The sequence below is a fragment of the Perissodus microlepis genome, chromosome 7, assembly GCF_051167445.1.
Source record: "Perissodus microlepis isolate ML-2025 ecotype Zambia chromosome 7, ASM5116744v1, whole genome shotgun sequence".
Lineage (NCBI taxonomy): Eukaryota > Metazoa > Chordata > Actinopteri > Cichliformes > Cichlidae > Perissodus > Perissodus microlepis.
Window position 1 is genome coordinate 46100441 of NC_140467.1, and position 19009 is coordinate 46119449.

At 39.7% G+C, this 19009-nt stretch overlaps 1 protein-coding gene across 5 annotated transcripts in view; it reads left to right on the forward strand.

Moving 5' to 3' along the window:
• Positions 1 to 5164: 5164 nt before the first annotated feature.
• ctif (CBP80/20-dependent translation initiation factor) overlaps positions 5165 to 19009 on the forward strand; it is a 63061-nt gene continuing 49216 nt past the window's right edge. The window contains exons 1-3 of one of the 5 annotated variants that reach the window (XM_084935414.1): positions 5165 to 5325; positions 17031 to 17269; positions 18515 to 18586. In XM_084935414.1, coding sequence (XP_084791540.1) covers positions 17093 to 17269; positions 18515 to 18586 — 249 coding nt within the window. In that variant the 5' untranslated portion in view covers positions 5165 to 5325; positions 17031 to 17092. Of the gene's footprint in view, positions 5326 to 7562; positions 8076 to 16608; positions 16798 to 17030; positions 17270 to 18514; positions 18587 to 19009 lie in introns of those variants that run through there. The other 4 variants (XM_084935412.1, XM_084935413.1, XM_084935410.1 and 1 more) reach the window with 4 other exon arrangements.

Sequence of the window (19009 nt, forward strand, 5' to 3'; positions counted from 1 at the left end):
CTGCCCAGGCCACAAGCACACGGAAATATCATCATGCGCCCTCTCTGCTGCTAATTGGTGCCTTGCTACCATCCCTCTGGGGAGGATTCAGCTTTGTGCAGGGCGACCTGAGGAGCAGCTCCAGCTGCAGATTTTGCTTCTCATCCTCCCACTTAGCTAAATGTTCTGCACGACTATCAAACCCGCTTCAAAATACATCTTACGAGAAACGTTCATCACAGTAAAAAGATTTAAAAGATAAACCCAAAATATACCTCCATGGATGGAACGTAACAAAGTAAATAATTAATTCATGTTCATTCACTTTTACAGCTACTGATTAATTTAAACCCTTCCAATCTGCTATTTTCAGTGTTAAAGTGATGCAGACAAATTGATACGTGATCATTTTATTATTTTAAATTTAATCAAAATAATTAAATGCATATGCTTTTGTGCATTGCCATATGTTAACAGGATTTGAAATTTTTATTCTGCACTTTGTAGCATTGCTAGGACTCACTCCACTAGTATGTAATTACACAGTGTTTGAACTGATCTGTACTCACACGCTGTTAGTGCTGCCTAAAAATAAATATAACATTACATGTGTTCAAAAATACATACAAATGATTTATCTCTTCTCTCTGTGTTCAATAAAAACAATGTTCGACTTTTTGTTCGTATTGACTTCACTGACTGACTTTCTTTTAGAACAATTAAATTATATACCAATTTGACACTATGGTTTCCTTGGCAACAGTGCAAATTACTTTGACCAGCATTAAAAAAAAAAGCCTCACTAAAGCCTTAAATCAAATGTTCAGTATATTCATTGATTTAACACAGACGCGGGGCTGAATTAGGTTAGATGCATAATTGAAAAAGTTTTCTCACGTTCTCAGTTAGCAGACTACAGATTTCATGATGCCACTTCAAAGGTTTTGCTTTATTTTTTTTGCTTCTTTTTTTTTTTTCCTGAAGCACACATCTCAACGAGAAAGCTCTGGGTTTTAGCACACGTGAGAAGAAACCAGACAAAATGGTACATGTGCACGAGGGAAGCCTGCTCAACGGCATGGGTGGGAATGGAAGCCTGAATTGGCTGGAGTGCTGTGGCTGATGCTGAAAGGACAACAAAGTAATTATGGGACAGTTAAGGATATGCATAGCACTGAGAGAGTGAGTGAGAAGAAACCAGAGACTAAGAAAAGGAAGCGGCAGAAGAAGAAAGGGTCAGGAGGGGTGTAATGACCTGCTGCAATCTCCATCACGCCAATTAATTAGCCTCTGACTAGCAGCCATCTGGAACAGAGAGGGCACTTTTTCACTCGGCTGTCTGTCTACCTATCCACGCTCAGATTCATACATCCTCATTTTAACACTTTATCTATTTTTGTATTGCTTATTCTTCCATCTGTCTGTTTCCCGTGTGTCTAACTATATGCAGATCTAACTGACAGTCAGACTGTTTTGGCTCTCTCCTCCAACTGTGTACCATATTGACTAAAGACCCTGACGAATCCCTGTTGTACGGGTACATATTCATAAAATGTACACATCTAACGTCACACTCAAACACACACAAAACCCTGACAAAGGAGTAGCCGACTGCTCCGGCTGCACTTTCTTCTTTTTCCACAAGGGGTCATGATTACACTAAAAAGACTCTTTCCAGTGTTTCTAGCCCTTCTCTGCAGTCATTTGTGTCTGTGTGCAGGTGCAACCAGACTGTGGGATTCTTTTGTATTTGGGTGGTTTTTGTCTGGTGGTACAACAAAAGCAGATTCACATAAGATAATCAATTATGATTCCACATTCAAGCTGCATTCACGCCTAAGATCCTCCATGAATCAATGCTGATTGCTCAACTAATAGCAACAAGCATTCCACTGTAAAAGAGGAGCAAACATTTAGAAAGAGATGAGTAGTTCACTTTTGTTCACACACATTTTACATCTGAGACTGGAATTTTGAAAAGGTTATGAGCACTGCAACAACAAATACAAGTAGCACAACAAACCCCCAAAAAGCTAAATAAAGACAACTTTTCTGTGACAGTCTCTCTGTGTGTCTGTTATTAAACGTGTAAGCTAGAGAGAAGACATTCAAAACAGCTTTAGTTTTTGGGATACACCTTTCAGTGATAGAAGAAAGTACAGCAGTCATTTAAATTCTCTAAAGCCTCCCTTAAATGAAACGGATCCTTGTATAAAAAAAAACATTTGCACAATATGTGGTTAAATGGAAAAGCTGTAGAACTGCACTGTAGTTCTACAGCCTTTCCATTAATTAAAAGAAAGTGCAAAATAATGCCAAGCTGAGTGGGAAATGCTACATAAGGAATTTAGTGATTTTATAATGGAAGCTCTCATTGTACAATTCAACATTTTTTCTGGGATTATCCCAGAAACATCAACCATGTTTTGTTGGCAAGGTTTAACTGTGTTGAATCCAGAAATATAGAACATGTGACTGTATCAAAAGTGTAGTAAAATGCTACATTAAGAAGTGTACAATGTGTTTCTGAACAAAAAAAAAAGGTATTAAATGAGTAAATATCCACCTTCTACAATCTCCTTTACTTCTTTATTGAGTAAAATAAATAAAAAGGTGTCAGACACCCTGAAATTGGTACAGAATCTTTAACAGGTAAAGTCACTATATTGGCTATAAGAGATATTCAATAGTAGGGTATTGTGATTAACTTCACGCCATTAAAACACATGAAGTTCTAATTTGATCCATTTCTATGAGCCACAATCAACACAACTTCATGAAATGGCCAAAATTATCTTTTGAATATTTTTATATGATTTGAAAAACTCATAGTTAAGAGCCTGATCAGCTGCTAGCTGCAGTTCTTCTGTTCTGCTTTGGACTTAGCAGCTGATTTATTGACAACCAGAATAACTGCAGTGTTACACTATAATACCTTGCTCTGACAATAACTCTCAGGACTATCATACTAATCCTGTTCAGGTAATGAACAAATGGTGCCACTCTCTTTTGTGACCCCATAATAAAAAAAATTCACCAGCTTTTAAAATCACTAATACTAATGCACTAGTTTGTTAAACTGTAATAGAAATGTATCTGCACTGAGTTTATTCAGTTTGTGGTTACATTAAACGTGTATTCTGCTCTCATTTAATTTATTTATGCGCTTCTAACAAGTTGAGAAACAAAAGGGGATTCTTTAGAGTATTATAATGCTTATTTACTCTTCCGTTGTTGCTTTGGTGTCTTATGCAACTGTTTTTGTTGGAGGGCTGCAAAGTTTCAAAGTCCACTTCAAATTGAGTAATTCTCTCTGGCCGAAAACCGTGCCGCTCGACAGCCTGAAACACCTTTTTCTGCAGGGCTAGACTTTCTTCAGTGCTTATCTTCCTCACTGTGTGATACATTTGCATGTTTCTTACCTAACAACCAAAAAGGAGAAAGCAGCAGCCTAACGGTCCCTTCTCTAACTAAAAGCTGTTCTGTTGCTCGCTGCAAGAGCAAAAACAAGAGTCTTCACCCACTTCCTGCAACTGCAGAGCTAAAGTCCCTGTTTATTATATTCATTTAATGGCACCGTCCCCAAAGCAAAAGGAAAACCCTTAGTGAAGACACTATGACGAGCGAATGAGCCTAATGTCACCTTTAGCTTTGATCATTTGTCCCCGGGGCCATTTGGAACTTGTAAGGCTAAAAATCATAGTCTGTGTTGGTTAAAATCACCCGGCCTTTTTTTAACATTCCCAGAAAATGCATGTTAAGAAAAGAGAACATATTTTGCCAAATTTCTCAGTTTAAAAAAAGAGTTGGATCTTGACTCAAGTATAACAGAATCCTTCTTTTGTCTTGTTTCATTTCCAGCTCTCTGAAAGTTTAACCAAAAATTCATCAGGGTGGCTTTTTGGGTATGTTGTTGATAGACGAACAAACAACTCTGAGGAACAAAAGTTCAGCATGCAAGTACTTCCAGAAATGGTTAAGCCATTATCTGAAAGCATTGTGCACTGTGTAACAAAACAGCTTTTACAGGAGTCTCTTCTGTCCCCAATCCAATTCTGGTTGAGCATGTAGGGTTGAACTTAGAAGTATATAAACTGTGCGATTATCAGTTTGGGTTTTTTTTGGAGGGCAGTAATTTTAGGTGTCCGCACTGGGCCACCCGAACTAATTACAGAACAGAATTTCTTCTGGAACAGGGAAGTATTGGATTCACAAAGCAAAACAACCCACCACAGACGAATTCAGCATGCCCAGAACTCATTCAATGGGTATCCCTTGCTCTTTGATTGAATCCAGCACCAACTATAAAGTACAATAGGTGACCAGTGACTTATTTTTGTATGGGTAACTGACCACTGAGAGCAGACTTGGGGGGGGGGGGTTGTAGCTTAGAAGAGAGTGAAATTTAGTGTTATGTAAAAAAGTAACTGGAATTTATTTTGAACATTGTAGCATGTAAACCTATTTTAGTGGACCGTGCTAAATAAATAATGATGTGCATAATATGGCCAATTTAAAATATTAATAACTAAAAAAACTAATCTGAAAAAACCCCAGAATGCTATTTGTATTTTTATTAACAGAATTAGGTAGTAGCAGTGATTTACCTCTGTTAGATGTGTGTATATTTTTGGATAATCAATTGCCCTGGTTAAAATAATTCTGTAAAAGTAATTATATAATAATTAAAACATTTATAGGACATTTATAGGAGGTTAATGTATGCCACTGGGGGAAAATAAATAAATGAATAAATAAAAATTAAAAATGATAAAAATTTGGTCTATTGAAAGTTCATGTTAGTTGTAAATAATTATCTGGAAATTCTGACTTAATAACTCAAAGATTCGAGATGTTATTTCCAGATTTAACATAAGATAACATGACATAACAATTTGAAACTTTGACGTAATAACCCACAATCTTAACTTAGTTGATCTTTAACTTACTTTTTTGCAGTGTTGGAACCAAGCTTCAATTGTTATATCTAAGGGCTGTAATAATTTAAGGTTTATATGTTTTCTGTAAGTAGCACAGAGATTCACTGGGTATGGAAATTGTGGATAACGATTAATACGCTAGTAATAAGCCCGTAACAATCTGTTACTTAACTACACTCTATTTCCCACAGTGCTCCGCTCTTGAGTGCACGTGTCAATGATGCTAGCAGACCGGACTGAACGTCACATTCCTGCATTCCCTTTTTCCTCAGTGTGGGACGTCGGAGTTACCCACAGCTAACCCTCTTCCCCCCTCGCTTTCTTTTAGAGAAACACACCCATGACACAGCGGATTTAATCTCTGGAGGCGATCCAAGGTTCGCCAGGAGTTCGCATTTCACTTCGGGTGAGGATTTACTTCGTTTTAAGACAACTGAAGGTGTTTTTCGGTTGGAGCGTTTCAACCGTTGTAACGAGATAACAGTTTTAAGAGATGCGCTGGATTTGCTGCGAGTTGTCTCAGTGAGTGACCTGGTTATGCTGGGATTGGTTAAGCCTCCACCAGCAGACCTGTTGATACGACAGAGTTGACGGAGACTTTGTTTGAATTTGTAATTTATAGCCTTTCGGTTACTGCTCCTAAGGGCTAACGCTAGCCGGTTGGTTAGCCGCAAAGCTTGCGTCACCATTGTTACCGGCGATACGCGGGCACACGCAGACACACACAACAGGGCGTGGAAGTGCCCCCAGATGTGGCTTTGTTACCTTAACAGGAACAATGCTGTGCAGCTGTTTCAAAACCTTTGACATAAACGAACCGTCATGTATCGCTTCACTGACCCCGGTACACACGGTACTAGCATCACAGACAGCATGGGCGTGGTTATCAGTGCTAAATTTAAAAAAAAAAAAGCTTAAGCTATAGTGGCACAGGTTGTTAGTCTTTCTTCGGTTTCTGTAACGTTGCGTCATACTTGCTTGACAGGAATTATGGGAACAGTCGCTTAAAGCGACTGTTCAGCACAGTCAATCAGCTGTGCTGAGCTAGCTGCAGAGCAGCACAGTGTCTCAGCTGTTGACCCTCACAACAAAGAGTGGATCATCACAGCTGCGACTGTGGCAGGACAGAGGCAGATCAACATTTCTGTCAGATTTGGAACTTCCGTCTAAATATATTTTAACATTAACTTTAGCTCATACTCCAATGATGAATGTGTTACATGTTATTCATTAATCATGCAGTCCTTAATGAGAAAACTTGGCAGACTTAATATTTTGATCACTAGCCGATCTGACTGTTGCTCTTTAGCTCACACTTCGGTGAAGTTTGCGCATGGCATTCCTGGGATTCCAGCTGTTTAGGGACTGATTGGATCAGAGTGACTTTACTGATTTAAGGAATGTTTGCATGCTGCTACAAGTCAAAAAGCAGAGACCGAGGTAACCTTTTTAATGCAGACCTAGAAGCTAGACCTATTTTGCATGATTGCATTATACAGGTGGTATTATTAATAGAGAATTTTTAAAAAAAAAGATTGTCTGCAGTGATGAAAGGATGTCTCTGTAGTGTATTTACCTTGTCACATTACTGTGATCACTCAGGAGACATATGCTATTTCATTAGAATGCCAAGTGGTCAGTCAGGTTCAGCCACTTTCTCATTCTGTACATGTACATGTAAAGCCCACCCATTTGGTAACATTTAGCTGTTGTGAAGATAGTTCAGTCAATTATGATTTGGCCATGATCTGATCGTACATGAGCAAAGACATACTTGGTTGAGATTTGCCTACAGTTGCAGGGAATTCAAGGATATGTATGGAATTGAACTTTGATAATATGCCTATATTACTATCATCAAATAGCTGATCAAGAAAAAGAAACATCTGATACACTATGTGCCCCACATATGCTCAATAAAGGATACTGTGGATTCTTAATACACATTGCTACAGTTAGGAAATATTAGAAATATCCATCCATTTGTTTTTTCACTTTGTGATATGTTGTGTAGTTAGATTGCTCTCACATTGATATAAAACTGAGTTTTGCTGATGTGTAAATGTGGCCTGAAAAAAAGTTTCATTCATACTAATCTAAGAGTCAGTGCACCATCATCACCCCTGTGATCTCCCATCATGGCGCATGTGAATCCTGCATTAACGTGATGAACGATCGTTATTGTGAACTCTGTCCTGGGAGACCATACAGGGACAAAAAAAGAGAAAAGACAATAATGAAAGGCCGATCTCACCAGTGATGCCAGGGTTAATTTCCATAGCAGCAGGTAACTCTTACCTCTGTGTTGTATGTCAACGTAAGCATTAGAAAACGAGCTGGTGTTTAGGTCATGACGTAGACCTGGTTCCCTGTATGTGCATGTAGCGCTTTGAAGAATGTGGAGGAGGCACAAATATAGCAGCAATCTTACGGAGAGAGTGGGAGCTGCCTGCATAAAACTGGATCATCCTGAGTCAGGCTGTAAAGCAGAAATCTAGCCTTGTTTCAGTGGGGGCTGCTCCTCATTACATTGCTTCTCTGGAACGGATGAGTGAGTGGGAAATGAGAAAGTGAGGATAGAGTGATTACACGGTTGATGAATCAGAGAAACATACAGCAGTTCTGTGAGAGATGACGGATCTCCAACATGTTATATACTATGGTTTTTGCAGTAAGCCATTGTGTTGCTACTAGTTGTGTTGTTTGTGTGGTTGATCTCTTTGTCAGCAGTTTTGTCATCATCTCAGCCCTGACCAATAATAGCCACAGCTCTGTTGAACACTCACCTTTGTGCCTGTCTTTTGACTTTTGGTTGCTGTTCACCTTTAAGGTCTCAGGACTGTTATCTACTCTCCATACATGTTAGGAAGCCTGTGAGTAGGTCAGCATGCCCTCATTTGTTTGTCACACCTCCACGCTCGTGTGTCCGGACAGAAGAGCATAGCAATGTGGAGCTTCAATCCCAGCAGTTCTGCAGTACTGCACATGCCCAGTCCATTCCCATTTGGTCAGTACAGGGACAAAGAGGGACAAAAGAGGACAATGAGGCTATTGTTTTAAGTATACACACACACCATTGTACCTCCCCTCTCGTGTGACATGTGCACACACTGTTAGTCTCTTCCACTGGATTCAGGTCGTTCTAATCACACACTTGTAAGTACACATAAGAGGGAAAAAACTGAATATTTTTATATTTTGTTTTTTGTAACTTATATTGCAGTGTGAAAGAATACGTAGTATTTTATGACTTGAATAGCTCTGCTAGGAGAGTTGATCTTTGTAGAATGACTGTGTTATAAAGTGCCAAAAAAGAATGACCTCTTAAGCTGATTTACGTCAGTTGTTCTTGAGAGAACTTTCATGCGGTCGTTTTCAACACAACAATTTGTGGAGGAGAAACTCTTCCAGTGCTAGGGAGATGAATGAGGGCAGGAAGTCAGACAAATGAATGGCATTGAGCATCCAGTTAATTTTCAGAGTTAACTGTGGGGATTAATTGCTATCAGTGTGCTCTGAAGCCATCAGCAAAGATCATCATCATCAAGTATAACTGAAGCTGAATGTCTAACCTCGAGGCTCCCTATCGCACATAAATTTATGTTTTTAAATTGTTATGACTGTAACTTTTAGCTATGTAAAGGGATATTCCCCTTGTTTAGCCCTGACAATTCCCTTGTATCCATGTCATCTTTAGTAGTAACAATAATAGATCTACAAAGGCAGTTTTCTCGATTGTTGCCACCTGTTGCTCTGGTAACAGGATTTCTGCCTCTGTTTTGGTGCTGTACTTCCCGATGCCTGTCAGGGGTATCCTGAGGTTGACTACTTACCTACGTTGCAAACTTGACCAACAAGCCACCCCTCTCAGGCTTACAGAGGTTTGAGAATGCCCTTTTTTTGGCTTTGTATGAAAACCATAAGATGGACAAATATAGGGGATGCACTCTCTAAAGTGTGACAAATGTCTGAAAAGAAAATGAAATAGAATTTCCAGTTTCACTACCGAGACGCATTATGCAGAAAAAGTGTCGCGGGAGAAATTGTGATTGATTGGTGCCAGCCACATAATGCTTATTATTATCCCTCGGCTTTGTCAGAGAGTGGCACGCAATGTGAACAGTGACACTTTTTCATCTGCATTTTGTAGGCGATATATTTAAAGTGTTCATGTTTGCTAGGTAAGAAGACGGGCTCATCCTGGTACTACCGGTTCCAGTGAATGCAAAATAAGATGCAGTATTAAAAGGATTTATTTGTCATTTACTTATAAAATAAATGAAGCACGTTGTGGAGTCCTGCGTTATGATAGAAAATTGTCCATTTGTCATTACATACTGGCAGAGGTGTAAAAAATCTTTGAATCTCTGTGTCTTCAGTGACTGTTAATGTTTCATATGCACACAGGTGTTATTAGTACCCTTTGCTGACTGTAAAGCCCTTGATCCTAAGCAAAGTATGTGGTTGCTCCATTTAACCTATTTGCATATATCTATTACAGCAAGTATGTCTGCTGAATGATTAGAGTCAAAGAAGGCACGCAGCTCTTCTGCTCTCAAGAATAGACTACTCCAAATTATATTTAAGCTCAAGTGTGAGTTTCTTAAGCTGCCAGTCAGTAGTAGACCAGATTAGACGTATTACCAGCTCTCACTGCATGGGGTGAGAACATTGACTTGGATTCCCACTGGGTAGACGGGGTCTCATGTTCTGCTCTGTTTGGCTTGTGAGGATTATGGTTCTTACTGATTGGTTGTTGTGTAACCATATCAAAGGTTGCAAATCACCGAATGGTTTAGGCTTGTTTTTCTGTATTCACACAGTAGAAGCTGTGTTCTTTCCATTACAGCTGATTTCTTTTTAGTGAGTAAAATCCACGAAGAGAGTGACGCACATCACGTGAAGGAGTCCAAAAAGTCTGTTCCGCACTCTGATGCTTAAATTGAGTTTATGCTTATGTGTTAAATTTTCATTGTAGGTACACTGAAACCAAAACCCCCCCTCCCCCAGCCACAAAAACCTACACCGAAACCTGGTGTGGTCGTCGACAGAAATGGAAGACTGGTTGGCCCGTTCAGTACCATTATTTCTTCCTTTTTGTGGATTTTCCATCTTCTTTTTCTGCTGCCAGTTTTAGAATTGACTGGAACAACTCGAAGATAAAAGCTCCATCGTGGTGGTAAAGCATGGTACAGGTACAGCATGCACAGGTATAAAGGCTGGGAAAGGCATCAGCCACTAGGCTATGTCATAGGCTCAACATAGATCCAGGGCACAAGTCATATTTAAGCTTTAGGAACAATAATTCAGTTTGTTCAATATCTCATTCAGTAGGCCTGGCAGTGTGTTAATTCAGCACATCAACAGGCTAACTTGTGCAGCGCATTCTCCAGAAGTTTAAGATAGTTACTAATTATATGTATGGTTTTCCAGAAAAGTTCCACTTTCCCTACAATTTGAAAAAAAAATACGAGCCTGTGCATATGTTTTCATTTCATAAAATTACATTTTTGGATATGCCCATGCTTCAACGTTCCTTTTGGACCATGATTAACTTCTAAACTAGTTGTGACAGTACTCTTTCATTATTCAGACATTAATTAGACACATTGATTAGAGTGTCTACAGCAAAATCGATTTTTTTTTTTGTGTGTTTATACACCACTCCTGTTGTAATTTTGCATATATTTGTCCATTAATTGACAAATATATGCACTCTGATTTTGGAGATACATCCAATCACGGACATGCATAGTGATGAAAGTATCTCTATCGGTCCTCAAACAAAGACACAGTGTGCAGTCCAGTGCCACGCTGTGTCTGTCTGGCCAGTTTAGTATCAGCCTGAACGCTGCTTCACTTTGGGCATCGATGTCTATGAGGTCAGCTGTGGTACAGTCTGCTTTGCATTTTATAGGGTTAATGTTTCTCTGCTTGCCTGGAGGGTCACTGCCTGATGTAACCCAGCTTCTCACCGCACATTGTTACTCCACTATTCATGCTGGAAAGGTTTTGTAAAAAGTAATAATGTGTATTTTTTGGCTGATAACAAGCTGTGAGACTCTAAAACATAGAGCAGCTCAGGTAAATTGTCCCTAACCCTAACCGAAACCTGCCAGAACCACTCGGCTAATGACAATGGATAGTAATAAATTACGTGGCTTGTCTAGATTCAACTGAAAGGTTAGGAGGAGACTTTGATGTCTGCAATTGTTGTGTACTGATATGCAATTTCTTAAGCGGCTTAAGTTTAGCAGTGAAGTTTGAGGGGAAGCTGGACAGGATGGCAGGCAGTTCTTTGTTGTAACAGCTGTTAGGATTGGGGCAAAAGAGCGAAAAGGTGGAGACAGGAAAGAGCAGAGGAGTTAGAGCATTGTGGGTCAGGGGACTGAAAAATGTAGTTTGAGAAGACAGAAAAGGAGAATAGAGAAAAGAGATAGAGAAAAAAGATTCTACAAGCAAATTAATACTACATAAACAGGTAGTATAAAAAACTCCACAGTGCAACAACCACTGCAAAAAATTGCTTGAAATCTGGAGACATGGGTCAGGATATTTTATACTTTCTTACATGGTGCACACAGCCGGAATAAGTGGATTCACATGTGTTTGCACTACTGGAGATACGCTCTGTGGTGCCGGTGAGGGAGTTTGCAGGAGGCAGGACACATGAAGCCTGCTCGCTAGAGGTGAGTGTGCTGGACCGTTAACTGGACTGTTTGCACACTGGCGCAATCCAACATTACACAAACTTGTAGTAAAAAGCTGGAAAGTTTTAGACCGGCTAATGCTAAGCTTCCTTGTGTTGAACACTTATCTGCTTATATGCACCTCGAATGCTTATGCACGTTTGTCTGCCAACCATTTTATACTACTTATCTTGGTCCAGGTCATATGACCCTGCTGGTCAATGCAAATGCTTTTTTGGAATGCCACCCTGTAGTTCTTATCTATTTTAGAATAGCTATAGTAAGTAATTTAAACAAATAGTTGACAGTATTTCACAACAGCAAAGTTTTAAAGCTTCGCCCGGTGAACCCTGGGGTTAACGACAACTGGTGTGTCGAGTTTTTATCTAACCAAATTCCCTGCGCCAGGAGGGGAAGACATTGTTGCAAATCAGTGACTGTTTCTGTCTTGCTCGATACTTTTCTCTTCCCATCATTCTTTTACAGGTCAACCTTGGTTTCATCTATACAAAGAATTTCTTTTATCAGAAAGATCATAGCTCTTTTAGATGTTTTCTGGCAAAATGTAATGTGTCCTTCCTGTTCTTGAGTGTAACCAGTGGTTTGCACCTTGTTGCAAATCCTCTGTTTTTACATTTTTGCATCTCTGACAGTGATACATCTATCTATTTTAGAGCATTCTTGACTTGGCAAGAAGCTGAGAAGTTGTTTTTCTTAGGCAAGGAAAGAATCCTTCAATCATCTGCTGTAATTACCTTCTGTAGCCTTTCAGGCCTATTGGTTTTGCTAAGCTGGCCTGTGTCTTCCCTTTCTCAGGCAATTTACCATATTGTTGATTTGGCTACGTTTTTGCAATCTCTCTGATGGGCTTAGTTTGCTTTTTTTCACTCGCTTCAACATTTTTTTAGACGTTCATTGGGAGTTCTAGTGAAAAGGTATGAAACTACCATGGCCATGAAACTGCTTGTGAGTCAATTGTTCAATGGCTAAACAGTCAACACGCTATTTTTGTAAATCTCCTCGAATTAAAGCTAAAAGTCTGCACTTCAATCACATCTTGATTGTTTGGTCCAAAATCCCCTGTGAAAAAAGTACAAAAATTATGTCATTGTCCAAAAATTCATACATTAAATATTTCAGACAAACAGGATACAAGGATGACGTAAGGAAAAAGTCACATTGGATGTTGTGTTAAAAATAGGCATTAGTGCCCACCCTGTAGCTGTATGGATCTTCTCTACTGCCAAGTTGAAGATGTTTGTAAAGTATGCGTGTATCATAGGAGTCAGGATAGGCGTGGATACAAAATGCAGCTTATTTAAATGTCAGAAATCTTCTCATTTCATGTGAGCGTAGATAGAAAGGCTGGACGATCATTACTAGTAAGTTAAAATGCAAGCAGGACTTCACAATGATTTCATCATTGTCTGCATCTTTTTGTTATTTGAGAGCTCATATCGCTGATTGATCTTAGCGTGTATGGGGAAGATGAGACCTGTGTTTGGTGAATCTGAGCTGCCTTGCAATGCTATTTGTGTCCCTGACCTTGCAGAGTCAGTTCCTCTGTTTAGTCAAAGCTCTAAGATGGGCCACCAGCCTGCAGAGCTTCTTTATTTGTTATTCCTCACATATACACCAAATACAGTAGTATCCTTTTCTTTGTGAAGAGCAGGTCCTTGCTTTAATCTCCTATCCTTTTCCTGCAGCCTATAAGTACAATAATAGTTTGGCTTTTTTTTACTGTTATACGTGATTGTATTGTATGACTAAACACTTATTTTTCCCTCATGAGAAAAAATTGATTTTGAGTCAATGTAGCCATGAAACAAATCAGAACTGCAGATTTAGAGTGCTGTGTTGCAAAACACTGCTGGGTAGGCTTGCATCCCATTCCACAGATGCCTCACTCCTGTGATATGCAGAACAAGCTTTATATCCTGAAGTTAATGCCATTGAGATGGACCTGGTGATTCGCTCATCCCCTACAGAAAGCACATAAAGGCTGTAATAGCACTGTAGAAATTGTCATAGATAGCAAGGCAAAAAAAACCAGAAGCTACGTGTATTTTGCATCAATCAAAGGGTCAATAATTGCTGGCAGCTGTTTACCCTTAGGCAGTAATCCCACACTACATATCAAGGACAACAGTAGGACATCTGACTGGATTGTAGCTACTACCAATATGCATCTATCAACATACTGTTGCATTCACACTATTATTGATTGCAGCTCTACTTATTCAAACTGTGTTAAAAGTATTATAAGTCAATATTTTTAACTTCAGAGCTCGAGTAAATAAACACAATGCTGTAAAAAAAAATTAGCTTTGATTTCTTTTGTAATTTTTACGTGTTTCAGATTATCAAATTTTAATATTAGACAAAGATAAGTGAAAAAAAATACTTAATGCAATTTTCCAATTATGATTTTTTTTAATCAAGAGAGAGAAGATATCCAAATCTTCCTCGCTTTGTGTGTGCCCTAAACCAGCGGTCCCCAACCTTTTTTGCGCTACAGACCGGTTTACGTCAGACAATTTTTTTCACGGACCAGCCTTTAAGTTGTCGCGGATAAATACAACAAAATAAAACCAGTACCGGTTACAAAAAAAGGAAATGCATTCGTAACACAGGGGAAAAGACCCAGGGAAAAAAATAACGATGAAAACTGCTAAAATCTCTGAAAACCATAAATTTCACACCCGAGGCTCAACTCTCGCGGCCCGGTACCAAATGACTCACGGACCGGTACCTGTCCGTGGCCAGGGTGTTGGGGGCCGCTGCCCTAAACCTAATAACTAGTTGCACCACCCTTGACAGCAAGAACTGCAATTGAGTATTTGTAATAACTGGCACTGAGTGTTTCACATCCTCGTGGAGGAATTTTGGTCCACTCTTCTTTGCAGAATAGTTTTAATTCGCTCACACTGCTGGGTTTTCAAGCATGAATGGCCTGTTTAAGGTCATGCCATTATCGGATTTAAGCCCAGACTTTGATTAGGCGTCTCTTATATAAGTTTATTATATATAAGTTAATTTACCATTAATTTTTAATGTCTGAAGTGAGTTTGCACTGTCCATGGTTCGTATACAGTGGGTCCATGTAAAATAGTGGTTTACACATTCGATTAACACGTGACACATGAAAGGTTGCTGGTAGACCAGTGGGAGACACAAATCCTTTTGGGGTTGCATGAGTAAGGGCGTCTGGCATAAAAATCTGCCAGGTCAGATATGCAGAGATACCCGCTGTGGCAACCAGCAGGGAGTATCCAAAAGTAGCAGGTTGTTACCGGTTTGGCTGAGGACATGGCGAGGGGCACAACTTGGATTGATTGGATTGTCAGATAAATTTGTCGCCTTTTTGGGCTGCATATGAGTATGAAAAGTGTTAGTTTCAGTCTTAAAATACACCAAATACCATGAAGATAACAAATGTCTCTTGAGTCAGCAATGGCAACGAAAAGGGACAGCGCAGGGAAAACTTGTAAACCTCTGTAGAACTTTACTAAAGCCAACAGTGCACCCTTTTATGGTGTGCAAGTTTGCAAACAATCTCATCATAAATGTCACAATATATTTCCAAAGCTGGATTGAACTACTAGAAAAAAAGCCCTCCATTGGTCAAAGCCACAGAATTGTTTGTCCTTCCTTAAAATGGGGTCTCAAGTCCATGTACCAAGCATGACTGCGATAGCTGTGACCCTACATCCTGTTAGGCAGCTTTCTCAGTGATTATGATTGGCAATAATTGCAGCAAGTGACATAAGATCCAGTATCGCTAAAAATTAATTAAGGAAGAACTATGCTTGATTAAAGCAAACTAATTTTACTAATTTTTTTAAGGCACCAAAATGGACCCCTTTTAAACCCTTTAGTTGTACTGCACTGCTGGCAAGGCAGACACCATTGTTTAACAGGTTCTTGCTTTCCATATGCCCCACCTCTCTTCCTACACTCATAAAAAGCATCCTGTCAACTTGTGCATAATCCTGCTAACAGACAAAAAGACAAACCAGAAAGCAGTAGTGAAAACAGAGTTACCTTGGCAGAGGTAACAAGTAGTGAATCACTGCATCTATACGGAGATTGGAGAAAATATGAAAGCATGCAAACATATATGTAGATATATGCATGGGTGTGCCAGGAGATGCTTATACTTGTACATGTGTGCATGCATTCATAAACTTGCAGGTCCCGTGTTGCTGAGCACACACACTTGGTTTGAGTGTGCATACTTCTGTAACCTACTAATTGCAAATCACCAGGCTAATCAAAGCCCTGGCATTAATGTATGCTGGATTATTTTATTGACACGTATGGATTACAGTGTTGACTGTGAGTCAGATGTATAACATGTTGACCTGCTAGTGTTTGTGGAGATTCAGGTTACTGTCTCTCAACAACAGTTCAGAACCTGAGGTCTGATCTTCTAGTGGAGGATGTTGATGTTATTTGCTGACTGTTCTAAATTTGTTTAGAGTTGTTGTTATGCTAGCTTAACTTAGAAATGATCCTGCCTTTGTTGTACGTCTGTTTGAAAAACATTGCCCTTCATGCAGTGCAGAAATTAGTAAGATCAAATTTGATCTTGGAAAAAGAGATTGCAGAATATGTTTAGGAAATACCACTCCCCATTACTCTGGCATTAGGCAGCGCTGTTGCATCATAGCCAAAACAAAGCCTTTAGACTTTCTGTAGCTGACTTGTTGGCTGCAAATGCACAGGACTCCCCAGCGAGTCCCAAGGGCTCAGCAGATACCATTCTGCTTGCTCCAGCCATAAATCCTCTTTGCATGGCTGGTGATCAAGCCGTGATGTAAAGGAGCTTAGTAGCAATAGACAGACAGCCAGGAAGCTGCTTCCCTGTTGGCCGGGGGTCAGGTGATCACACAAAAACACTGACAGGAGACAGAGGGAGAGAGACGGCGAGGTAAAGGTGGGAAAACAAACTGACATTAAGAGGTGTGTGAATGGTGACAGCCAACAGGGTTTGTGGAGCAACTTTTCAAAAGTTGGATTGATAAGCTGAGTGCCTGCCTGGGCTTGCTGTAGCTCCACCTGAACACAAGTTTTCTGTCTTGTGTGTTGGACAGTTTGTTGGAAGCAGGCAGTGCGTGTATGGGTGTTTGCTGACAGCAGGGAGGCTGTGTACCTTCTTCAAATGTCAGGGAGTTGAGGTGGAAAAGGTAAGAAAAATGTGTTTAGCTGTTCCTATATTCCTAGGTAAATCTCCCAGGGATATATTTGATCAAGTGACTCAACAGTTTGTCTGTATTGGGTCGTTGGACTGATGTCCACGCACCTCTTTGACAGTCAGTGTCTCGATATTGAAACATTTCTTATAATCACTATATAATGACTCTCAAAAAGTTGAGCTTCACTTACTCTTGTCCATTTCTTAAACTTCCTTTCCCCACAGGTCACTTTCCTTTCTCCCTCCCTCCCCTTCCTCCCCCTCCACCCATCACTGCACCCGTTGCCATGGAGAGCTCTTCGGTGGCGTCTGCGTCGTCCGAGGCTGGGAGCACACGCTCGCAGGAGATAGAAGAGCTGGAGCGCTTTATCGACAGCTATGTGCTGGAGTATCAAGTGCAAGGGCTTCTGGGAGACAAGGCAGATGGAGACTTGGACTTGGACAGTAGCTGCAAGGTACCCCAGGTCAGAGCTATATCACATCAGCAGTACTGTATTTGATTATTCCAGGCCTTGGTGGTGTCTGTGGATTTTTTTATCTTCCCAAAAAAGACTGGAAGGTTTCTCTCTGTGTCAGCTGCCATTAGTGTTGTAATGAATACTGTGTAAATAGAGAGAAAGTGGAAGGGCATTTGTCAGAGATGTACCATGAAGATAGATTATTGGGTTAGGGTGGTATTTTGAGGTTAATGTCAGAGCGTTCATTGTTATGAAGGTAGCTGTCTTTTTACCTAGTTAGATTACCATGGTAACTAATGCCAAACACATAATATGGCCCGTAGCAGGTTATGTTCTGAGTTTCAGTTCACAAATGACTGTGTGAGAGCCATGTTCTCACAGGCTCTTACATTTTTGGTATGCTCTATGTGCCATATAGATTCTCTGATGAAGAAATATGTTTATTCACAGTTTTCTGCAGGATCACTCTCATTTTATTTGTATGAACAGTGATTTGGCATTTAATGATTTAGGTTCTTTATAGATCAGTATCATCTAATACTGTCTCTGATTGGCCGGTTTTGCACTGAAGAAAAGTAAAATAACACATCTAATCTCAGACATTTGAAACAGAAATTTAGAAGTTCAACTTCAGATAGTGACTTGACTGATTCAGGACGGTGATTTAACTACAACATGACATAGAAGCTCAGTAGTCTTGCTCTTATATACGAACACAACAGAATCTAACCAGTTGGCATCCAGCTGAATAGAGTTCCCCATTGCAAAGAGACACATCTCAGATGATCTCATTGAAAGAGAAAGATCGATTCCAACATGTTGGCAATCCGTCTGCATTTATGAATTAGATATATTCAATTAGTCAATTATTTGCAAGCCTTGCTTTCCACCAGGGTGACCTGTGCATGTGCCATTTGATCAACCAATGTACGGCCAATCACTGGACAACCACAGATTATTGGTTAATTAGTAGCTGTCCCTATTTTTATTGTAGTGTGACAGAACCATAATGCAAAGAAAGCATGGCAGTGTTGAACTTACATTGTAGTTCACCTTTAGCTGCTTCAGCTGCCTTGACCTAGTTTATTGGCTGCTACACAAACTATACACCAGGCTTTAAGATTTGGTCAGAAACATAATTTTGAGTCCGTTATAAAAGCAGAACTTCAAAGTAAATTTGAATATGCTTTAATAAGACTTTAAATATGCCGTAATTGTTAACCTACCTACTTTGTTTTCTCTCTTCTTCAGTGGACAGATGACTGCAATGATAAGAAAGATGGTAGCTGGACATCATCACAAGGACGAGGCACATCTAAGCCAGTGAGTGTTTGTCTGTTCACAGCTCTATCTTTGCTAAAAAGAGGTGGGGATCACCAGATACCCTGTGATATGAAATTATCACAATATATGACTCACAATATTATTGCAATTTTTAACATTTTGCAAGATGCTGACCATTGCAATAACATATAGTGGGACTTGTCATGTTTTGTCCACCGCAAATGATATTACACTTTGTCAACATCTGTTTTATCCAGTAAGATGAGAGAAGTTGCCTCACTTCAATTTTTTTGTTTGCTGGAAAATGAGCATATCGACACTGTCGCTAGCATGTGCTATAACTGTTGCTATAAGATGGAATCAGTTTGCTAACAGTCTGATACGAGTGATTGAATGGGGTCAAGTTGGCAATTACACGCAATCTGTTTCTGATAATATAACAATCAACAGTGATAAATTGTG